At 41.4% G+C, this 10,606-nt stretch overlaps 1 protein-coding gene across 1 annotated transcript; it reads right to left on the reverse strand.

Moving 5' to 3' along the window:
• Positions 1 to 896: 896 nt before the first annotated feature.
• LOC147419364 (ATPase 11, plasma membrane-type-like) lies at positions 897 to 10,313 on the reverse strand. The gene is made up of 22 exons (XM_086505378.1): positions 10,064 to 10,313; positions 9,556 to 9,739; positions 8,149 to 8,268; positions 7,962 to 8,060; positions 7,744 to 7,881; positions 7,493 to 7,627; positions 7,243 to 7,422; positions 6,940 to 7,146; positions 6,706 to 6,825; positions 6,499 to 6,618; positions 6,291 to 6,413; positions 6,104 to 6,208; positions 5,880 to 6,024; positions 5,488 to 5,652; positions 5,043 to 5,281; positions 4,909 to 4,941; positions 3,982 to 4,063; positions 3,733 to 3,893; positions 3,472 to 3,645; positions 3,176 to 3,358; positions 2,861 to 3,039; positions 897 to 1,397 (listed from the first exon to the last, which is right to left on the reverse strand). The coding sequence occupies exons 2-22, from the start codon at positions 9,607 to 9,609 to the stop codon at positions 1,301 to 1,303; spliced, it is 2,859 nt and encodes a 952-aa protein (XP_086361504.1). The 5' UTR covers positions 9,610 to 9,739; positions 10,064 to 10,313; the 3' UTR covers positions 897 to 1,300.
• Positions 10,314 to 10,606: the final 293 nt, after the last annotated feature.

Raw genomic sequence — 10,606 nt, forward strand, 5'->3', positions numbered from 1 at the left:
CATCAAAGATCATGATGCTTTCAAGTAGTCTTTGGCATTGTTGCTCTCAATTAATGCACTTCAAATTTTCAATTGTGTTTCGTTGGATGCACTTGGAAAAGAAATAGACATGTCAATGTCTTAGCAGTAAAAAGAGCTGGAGGGCATCCCCCGCAAACTGCCCAAGCAAGTAGGTAAGGTGATAAAAGGAACGCTCGGCGCTGGTTTGCAATTTGGGTATTTTAAGTATCTATAAGTAGATGTATGCATAGAGCATGGCTTGGGTTCAGTGCTTCCTATGAGAAGAGATCACCTGTTAAGGCTAGGGAAAGTTCCAACTACCAATCATTTTCTTCTGCTTGCTGATGTTGTATGGTTGAAATTTCAGGACATAATAATTGTGTGGAGATGATATCGTTTATGACAAAATGCAAATTGAAGCTTTCACGTGCCTTTCTTCATGTGGCTGATGTCGCTTGTGCGGTCAACTTTTGGGGCCGACCACTTCAACCTATGCTCTCATTTGCTTTCACCACCTGTTTAACTGTCACGTCATGTATTGAATTCTTTTTAACCTTTTTTCACATCAATATAATTTTTCTTGCAGCTTTTTTAATTTTTTTTACAAAGCTTCTTCCCCTCTCTTTCCCTTGATACCAGCTTCTTCAAGGCCATCTGAGACTGTTGTGGTTGGAGACCGTGGCAATTAAAATCTTTCAATAGCTCTAAAAGGCCAGTAGGGCTTTAACTTAAATACCTAGAGGAGACATGTCTCCTCGATCAGCATCAGCTCAAAGCGATTCATCACCCTAATCATGTCTAGAGTCTCGCTAATGACAAACTGGCTTGTCATTAAAATCCTCTGATTTCCTACTTTCCATTCTATAGCATCCCCAACTCTTGGATATGGACATAGATGCATCATCATCGGCCCACTAGTTGCATTAAAAACAAGCTTCATACAAGCCGCAATTATGAAGGAAACATTCTCTTTACAAGTTTAGGCAGACCAAAAAGAGGAGGCCCTTTGATCATATATAGAGCAGGAGCTTAAATATAGGATTGGGCTCTTATACAAACATGAGAGACAGCCTTCTCAAAAAAATGGGCTGCCAAAATAAGGCCACCAATTTTCTAGAAATGCTGAATCTTACATGGAACCTAATGGTAGGCATCTAGTATGGAGGCTGTGAAGGTACATTTAAGCCTTCAAATTGGTAGAGAGGTAAGGGCTGGAGTTGGCATCAACCCTCTCTTATGTATGCAGCCTTGCTCTGCTATGGGGAGTACAACACAAGTGCACTGGCACTATTTTACAAAATTAAACAGTATATGACTGCTGAATGGTTTCAATATCCAATCCTTTCAAGCGGACCACCGACTCCACATGTCCCTTGAGCGTATGCAACTCCCGCAGCCTGTACACATTCAAGAAATGCACTCAATATCCAATCACTCGCACAAACAGAGGTACAAAGACACCCCAAGCTTCAACACTCAATTCTGGCTGGCAATCTCTCTCTCTCTCTCTCTCTCTCTCTCTCTCTCTCTCTCTCTCTCTCTCTCTCTCTCTCTCTCTCAAACGTCGGATGGATCTTTGAGGTCACTCTCATCGGTATGTGTGTTTGGGTGTGAGCATCTTTGAATAAAAGGAGGGAATTGGAATAACCAATCTATACCACGCTTGAACACGTCTTAAGTTTCAACACTCGTCGGATATATATTGTGTGGTCTCTTAGGATTGTTCCTATGACATTGAAACCTTCTCTTCTCACGGTCGGATATATATTGTGTGGTCTCTTAAGATTGTTCCTATGACATTAAAACCTTCTCTTCTCATGGACGTGCGTGGGTGTGGGTGTGTCTCTGAATAAGAAGAGGAAAGTAACCTTTCTATCACCCAAGTGCAGTAGATTGGTTATCCCAATCCCTCTTGAACAACAAGTCTCAAGTTCGACACTTGTCGGATAGATCTTTGAGGTCTCTTAGGATTGTTTCTACAACGTTAAAAACTGCTACAAAAGACCTAGAGAGAATCAGTTCCAGTTCGAATGACACCAAAAAGACCTGTAGTCACAAGGGTCGCTGGCTGTAGTCACAAGGGAAGGCCAATCCATACTATTGAAGACAATGGGAGCCATAAAGAGAACCATTCTTGTTCCTGTTCCAATGACACCAAAAAAGACCGCATGTAAATGTATCATGTAAAACATATCCATGCATTATCATGACCATCAATTAGTGGTCTGAGATTCTTTGTTAGTCATCTCTTTCCAAATATTGAGGATATCATGTACAACATATCCATGCATTATCATGACCATCAATCAGTGGTCTGAGATTCTTTGTTAGTCATCTCTTTCCAGATATCGAGGATATTAAGAAAGTATGTAACCCAATTCCTCCCATAATACAGGAAGATACCATTCTATTCCAATTGAGTTTGTCATTCTTTCCAAAGTGTCTTGCATATTCCAGCACGTTCCCAGACCCTTGTGACTTTGGCCCTGGCCACATTTACTTGCATATGACATAAGGTTGCGCCACTAGGCAAATATGCTGTTAAGGATAGAGTGATGGATGCCATATGCAGGTTCCTACAACTTAAAAATTTTCTTCTTCCTTCCAAGGGTGCATGATATTAATAGTATGCAAACATGATGGCACTAGTGCATGTCCAGATATATGGACACATGAAGTGGCTCATCAAAATCTCATCTTTATACTGATACATTAGTGAAGCAGATAAGCATCCACTGACCACTCTTCATAAATCTTGAGGTCACAGTGTGCACAAGCACACACAGGAGCACACAAGGCTTGAAACAAAACACCACCACAGCATAATCACAGCATTGAAAAGCCACAAAAAGCAACTTACCGGGCGATTTCAGCACGCCTCTTTGCCTGCTCTGCCATTTCGTTCAGTTCGTGATAGCTGCTTCTCTCAGCAAAAAGCTTCGTCTCTTTAGGGTGCAAACCATGTAGTGTTCGCTGAGCATGGGCCCACTTCACCTCCCGAGCTTCCTTTCCAAAGTCTTTTTGCCTTGTGAAGGCCGTCTAAAAAGGATATGAGTGCAACATCACAGGATAAGCATATTTCCAGGGACAAAGAAAAACAAAAACTGAATGCAAGCATTGATACAGAAAGAAAAGAGGGAGACAGATTGATATATATATAGACAGAGAGAGAGACCCTTTGCTCGATGACAAGATCCCAAGCTTTCCCGCTCAGAACATATCGCACGAAGAACTTGATTACATCCAGAGGGAAGTAAAAAATGAGGTTGAATAGCCAGATGACACCAGCCCAGCCCCAACCTATACCCTTGATCATTGCAAAGCCCCAATTTGCGTAAACTGCTATAAATGTTGCAATCTGCATATAAGGATTTGAAATGAACAATCAAACCAAAACTCAGAGCTTTTCTTTTCACTAGGGGGTTAGAAAACGAGGAACAGCGAAATCAAATTTCATTGCAAACTACATACCATTTGAGCAATTACAAATGCTGTGACAAGAAGCAGTCCAGGTCTTTCAAGAAACGACCAACCTCGTGAACGAGTTACGAATATGAGGGCCTGGCTGACCGTGCTTACTTGCAGGTAAACAGCCGATGCCATCATGTCATGATTACCCTTAATCTCTCTCACTCCAAATGCATTCTGCAATTCAAAGAGGGGAGCATATTAATTGAATGGCATTTGCACCTTAAAGACAATGCATATCTGATATGAGTTTGATGCTCAGACCGGGAAGAAATTAGTCTTGTCAGCTAGCCAGTAAAAAATGACCGTCATCAAGCCCAGATAGCTGCCTATCACAATCCCTGTTGCAAATATTTCTGAGAGTTTCCAACTGTCTGGTAAAGGTGAAGGTTTCACTCGATCTTTGGAAATTGTCATAATGGTTCCTTTTGACAAAATTCAACCCATCAGACATTAGGTCAGCTGGAATTGAAAGTGAAAACCCAGCTGAAGCAGACTCAAAGTATTGGTTACCATCATTCAGAATTGCAATGATCAACACCATAAACGGCGGGAAATCAAATTGCCAAATGAGTGCAAGAAGCATGAACCCAAGCTGTCAAAAACAATAATATCAATAACATCATTTAGGACCTGACACCTGCAAATAGCAATCTTACCCATTTATGCATCCCTTAAATGTTGATAGCTAAAAAATAACAGTTTGCAAAGATAGGAGACACACAGAAAATGGAAAAATTTGGACACCGATAGATCAAGCTGGGTATTATGCTTGATCCATTTGCAGTCTAGACATGGGTGCACAATGTTATGTAGACACTGACGTGTGAAGCTGAACAGCGAGATAGACAAACCTATCACATAGACAAAGGATATGTTTATACCTTGACAAAATCAACTACACATATACTCTCAACACTATTCTCAATGCTACGGTGCATTGCTACCTTACACACATCACCATGTTTGTCACTCCCTAGCTTCTATTTATAATTGACCCTACTCATTGGGATAGGCACTTGACTGTTCCAGAAGAGTCCTGGCAACACAAACACGTCATCGATGCCTCTCCGAAAGCAAGTCCATGGATCCAAGGGTACTTACTTGGACCCACAACCAAGCGGTTGCAATGCACAAGTCTTACCATTAGAGAAGGTTCGTTGGGGACATCCTTTTTCAGCTAAAACTTAAACAGTAGGGGAAATCGCCTGCACTACATTGCCCTTGCTTCTCACAGCACCACACAATGGGTCTTTAACTACATTGCCCTTGCTTCTACCAGCACCACACAATTGGTCCCAAGCCTATAAAACACTGTTTGTGCTTGAGACTCTGGATATCCAATCTGATTTGACTGATACCAGCACAACAATTCAAAGGAAAGATACGTAAAATGTTTTACAACATGGAAAATCGACTGTTGAGACATCAAAAACTTACCACAATACGAATAGTGATAGACACAGCATATATCTGCCAGGAAAAGTATATTAGCAAGTAAAAACTCTGATCAAAATTGTGTGTGCACGCCTGCATGCTCCTAAAGAAATTGAAATGGTTTGGTTGAGTCCTACTGTGTAATTTTTCATCCTTTGAAAAATGGAGCGACTTGTGAGGACAGCACTGATGATGACACTGAGTCCAGGTTCCGTCAGTACAATATCAGAAGCACTTCTAGCTGCATCAGTTGCATCTGCGACCGCAATACCTATGTCTGCTTTCTTTAATGCTGGTGCATCATTGACACCATCGCCCGTCATACCACATATATGTTTCTTCTGCTGAAGACGCTTCACTATTTGATACTTATGTTCTGAAAAAAAGTAAGGGGAGGTGGCATCACATTCTCTTCTCTGATCTTATAACCAGAATAACAACATGTATGAAAGTAAGCAAGGATGCTTCCATTTTCACGTCGCAGCCAGACGAAAAATACACTAGCAAGCAAAACCAAAACCTTTGTTTTCACATTATTCTGGGCTGATATGTCCAGACATTGATTTGCATGTATGTACTTACCAGGAAAGACTCCTGCAAAACCATCTGCCTTCTCAATAAGTTCATCCACAGGTAGAGCAGCGATAGACTCATCCTTGTCCTGGCCAAGTAGTGAAGAGGACGGGTACATATTGGTTCCCATCCCAAGTCGTCGGCCCGTTTCCTTAGCTATGGCTAATTGATCTCCTGAAAAAATAAGACAGCAGAGTAACAAAAACATTGAAATATATTATGAGATAACTTGTATCTAGATTTTTGTCATTGCAGGTCTGACAATTGCCAGGCAAAACAAATCAGGAAGAGAATTCAACAAGACCTAGTTCCAACCACATGAGATACTTATCAAAAAACATACAAAATGGATTGTAAATTTGACACTGTGCTTTCATAAAAAGAGCTGATTTCAAAATTACCAGTAATCATTTTCACATTCACTCCAAGATTCAACGCTCGTCGTATTGTTTCTGCACTATCATGACGTGGGGGATCAAATAAGGGCATCAACCCAACAAACTCCCACGGTCCACCAGAACTTTCTTTTGTACCTTGAGGAACTTCCTGGAACAAGCAGGCTTCTTTAACTTCATGGTCCACACTTGGAAACTTTGAGGGAAAGAGTCAACTGCAGAAAATGTACCTGTCTAGCAACGGCTAAAGAACGAAGCCCGCGCTCTGCAAACTTATCTATGATTGCATGTACTCTGGACTCAATTTCTGGCTTGTTATGAGCAAGTGCTAATATCTGCACAGCAAGAAATGTCACAGAATTTTTATCGTGAGCTCCCCTTTCTTGTAAAAGGTCATGTTCCTGTTCAAAAGTTCACCTGCTCAGGTGCTCCCTTGCTAACCCTCTGCATTTTGCCCTCCGCATCGAAGTATGTTAGTGCGGTTCTCTTGTCAGTAGGATTGAAAGGCAAGAAATGGACTTCGCGAACGCCAGCACGAGCCTAAACACTAGAACTCACCTATGTAATTACAATCAATCTTTGACAGCCTACCCACACCAGGCACAAAACAATATTTTGCACCAACCTCCTTAGGGTCAGCAAGCATCCCCACAATAGCTGCATCAATTGCATCTTGGTTCTCAGTTCGTGATGCCCTAGCAGCCATCAAGACCACAGAGTCCCTCTCAACTCCTTTAGCAAAGACCTATTTTACAAAGAATTTGTTTTCAGAGGGTTGGTAGCATTGTTGGAAAAATTATCCTCAGGAAAGACCCATTGCAAAAAGCCTAACCTCAATCAAGTTCTTGTCAACTGTGAGCTTATTGAGAGTTAAAGTGCCGGTTTTATCACTGCAGAGGACATCCATTCCAGCCATCTCCTCGATGGCAGTCATCCTTTTGGTTATGGCACCCTACATCATATCCAAATAAACAACAATCAGACTACCTTGGACCACATTACAAAAACATCACTTGAACCAGCTGCACAGGAACACTTCTTTTACTACGTAGCACAAACACTCCACCTGCTGGGAGAGTCTATGCGATCCAATGGCCATTGTCACAGACAAAACAGTGGGCATGGCAATAGGAATTCCACCAATAAGCAGCACCAACAGGTTATCGATGCCTTGTCTATATGTCCGATGTTGTATCGGATACATCACAAGAATCTCCACTACCATCCCAATCGCAATCGAGCAAATGCAGAAGTTTCCAATTGCTGTTAGAACCTGTAAAGTGAAAGAAAAAAGACAAAATCCAAGACATTATTAAATCGTCTGTGTGTATATCAAAGCTATGCTGTTCAAAACTTCAGCTAGATAGACCTTCTGAAAGTGTCCAGTTTGATTGGTTGTATCCACAAGATGGGCCGCTTTGCCAAAGAAGGTGTGAACACCAGTAGCAATCACCACAGCTTCGATCTCTCCTTGCTTGCAGGTGGATCCTGAATAGATACCATCTCCTGGATTTTTGGTGACCGGCAAGGACTCTCCTGTGAGAGCAGACTGCATACTAAAACAATTTAAGAAATTCTTGACCTTTCATAGCTGCATACATGCAACAAATAAAGCACACCTGATCAATTTTTAACGGATCCCCCTCTAGAAGGCGGGCATCTGCCGGAATAATATCACCAAGTTTGATACTAACGATATCACCAGGAACTAGCACAGATGCATCTTCTTCAGCCCATTGACCGTTTCTAAGAACCTATAAGCAAAAATAAATTCTGGTTAAGATTTAATTACAATGCTTACAAAACAGCCACTTTTATAAAATCACATCATGAGTAAAGCACCCTATAATTTTTCTATCTCTGCATATACCTTGGCTCTTGGAGCCAACCGAGCCATGAGAGCTGCTGCTGCATTGCCTGCATTATTTTCCTCAATAAAACTAATGGTAGAATTTATTAAGAGAAGTGTGATGATTCCAATAAAGTCTTGCCAATCGGGAGGTCGATTCTGCACAAATTAAGCATACATTGATGTAATGCATACAGAAAGCGACTTGTATTGGGCTTTTGTAGGTGCAAAACACATACGTCTCCATTAGCTAGAGCAATAGCCATAATTGCAGCAGCTTCCATCACCCAAGAAAGAGGATTCCACATAAAACCCAAAAATTTAAGGAACTTGTTTTCCTGCAGACATCTCAGCCAACTGCAAACTTTAATCTTTGCTAGTAAGCAGTGCAAGCAGGTTAAATGAAAGATTCATAAATTCACTCACTGTTTTCTCTTCCAGTTTATTATGGCCAAATATGTTGAGACGCTCTTCAACTTCCTCAGATGTGAGACCAGACCTTGAACATCGAAGTTGCTCAAACACTTCTTCTATTGGAATATTTTCCTGCAATTTAAAAGAGATCAAGGTGCAACTTATTAAAGCAAACCTCCATAGAATATCAAGGGACTCAAATAAGAGAGTAAGATGATCCCTTTTGCTCTGAATAAGAGAGAAGGTGCCTCAATGGATGGCAAAGAAGGCAGGAATCACTCAAGAGAGCTCTCAGTAATGTATTGGCAAACACAATAAAGATACTTTAAAAAAAGCAATCTAATCAGAACTAAAGCTTTATAACTTCACCACAGATACCTATAATGGAAAAGCTTCTTCAGTTCCTTCTCACATGAAAAGCAAATAGCTTCTGGGCAAAAGTTCAATGAATACGAGTATTTGCTGCAAATAAAAGCCTTTCTAATTGTGTTAATGCTACCTGTTGTGGTAGTCACTCTTCAAAGGACCCTATGGCTCAAGGAGGTTTCTATGCATGATAGTGCTGAAAATAGCGATCAGTTGCACATTACTGCCATTTAAAATTAAAGGCTCACTTTGATGAAATGGTAAAACTTTATATCTGGGATAGCGCATGACCTTGAGTACAATTAATAAATGGCGCAATGCAAGATTCAAACATTCTTACAACTGCATCAGATCTTGTGCAACACTACTCTCATAGATTAAGTAATCCACTAAACATTTACTTAGCAGCAGACACTCCCTTCTATCAGGTGTGCATCAGAGAATTATTTCATGACAAAAGCTTTCTATTTATTCTTTATATTTATTCTCTAAGGCCTCGCATCTTAAATATTTCCTCATTATTTCCTGGATGTCATCCTCCATAACGTTCCTAGAAGTTCTCACTATCAAGCATTCATAAGACAGCTTGGAAAATAATTGTTCTGTGTACAACAAGCGGAAATTCCGATGTCATCTTCCCAGCCCAATGCAAGGATAAAACCCTCTTCCATATTAGTGTATGCATGTACTCATTGAAAGTGCAATTTTTGATCCATGCATACATGTGCATATAAAGACTTCCGCCACTATGCTGAGCTCACAAAGCAGTAGTCAAGTTTATTGTTTCCGCAGAGGCATGTTGAAGCAAGCAGTTGCTTTTTGTTAACAGATCGGTCGCTGGGAAATTGGAGCAAAATTAGTAGCAGCAAATCGATGGGCGTAGCCGACAAAAATGCTGCATTTTAGAATTTCCTACCAGTAAAAAAAGGGGACTACGTTTCTTGGCCAGAAACAAGCAGCATGCCTGCATGCTGAGGCAACTCTCTCTCTCTCTCTCTCTCTCTCTCTCTCTCTCTCTCTCTCTCTCTCTCTCTCTCTCTCTCTCTCTCTTACAAGATCAACAGTTTCCTTGTTGATGGCATCCAGAGTTGCTGATTTCTCCGCCATAGCTCGTGACGAGGGGATTCTGGAAAACAGTGGATAAATGAGCTCCGTAAGAGGCCGCTCTAGTGCGCAGAAACTCGCATTCTTTCTAGAGTCTCCGCAAGTGATGCTTCCATGGTGCTGTCATCGCAAGCTGCGCAAATGACGAAATAGCAAGAAAGGAAGAAATTCAAAAACGCCCAAAAGAATAACGAGAGAGACAACGCGACACACACACACACACACACAGAGAGAGAGAGAGAGAGAGACCCAGTACTGCGGAAGAAAGACTGGAAGTTAGAACTACCACAGAAAAAAGCAATGCCAGGTGTGTGTGTGTGTGTGTGTGTGTGTGTGTGTGTGTGTGTGTGTGTGTGTGCGTGCGTGAGAGAGAGAGAGAGAGAGAGAGAGAGAGAGAAAGAATGAGAGAACCAGAAGAGGCAGACTCAGGCAGCTAAAGAAATCGCCATAACCGTACAGATAAGAGCTCCCGGTTGCTTTGCGCAGTGCACTTGTTAAAGTTGATAACCTGCTCCTGAGGAAGGTGAAGCTGGGGACCCTTTTCCGAACGTCATCAGTCAAAGCATCACGACTCTTGCCTCTTGCCTCCTACTGAGCTTGCTTTTCCGGACCTTGCCTGTTTTGTGTGGGTCTGTGTGTGGACTCTGCAGACACGAGAGAGAGAGAGAGAGAGTGGTGAGATTGTGCATCATCAATATTCTATGGTTGTATGCTGGCATTGTGTGTCACACCACCAAGATTGCATGTTTAACGGAAGGGCTGAATCACATTGTGTTGTAGCTTTTCTTCAGGCTGGTCTTGAGGTGTCTCTTGCATGCGTGCTTACATGTGTGTGCATACAGTCTAACCCTCATGTGATAAACAAGTAATTCTTTGCACATGGATAAGATTTTGGCAATTCACTACAATGTGTCAATGCTAACTTTGCTTTTTGCTATAGTGTTGAGTACCTTTTACCACAAACTAAAATTTCTACTTTTCTATTTTATTTAACTTTTTT

This window comes from Adiantum capillus-veneris, chromosome 29, assembly GCF_014529385.1.
Source record: "Adiantum capillus-veneris isolate H3 chromosome 29, ASM1452938v2, whole genome shotgun sequence".
Taxonomy (NCBI): Eukaryota; Viridiplantae; Streptophyta; class Polypodiopsida; order Polypodiales; family Pteridaceae; genus Adiantum; species Adiantum capillus-veneris.

Coding starts and splice junctions, on each gene's coding strand:
- LOC147419364 (XM_086505378.1), bottom strand. CDS start 9,609: ATGGCGGAGAAATCAGCAACTCTGGATGCCATCAACAAGGAAACTGTT. Junction 7,147..7,242: donor AAACTGGACACTTTCAGAAG/GTCTATCTAGCT, acceptor TTCACTTTACAG/GTTCTAACAGCAATTGGAAA. Junction 3,646..3,732: donor ACAAGACTAATTTCTTCCCG/GTCTGAGCATCA, acceptor TTTGAATTGCAG/AATGCATTTGGAGTGAGAGA.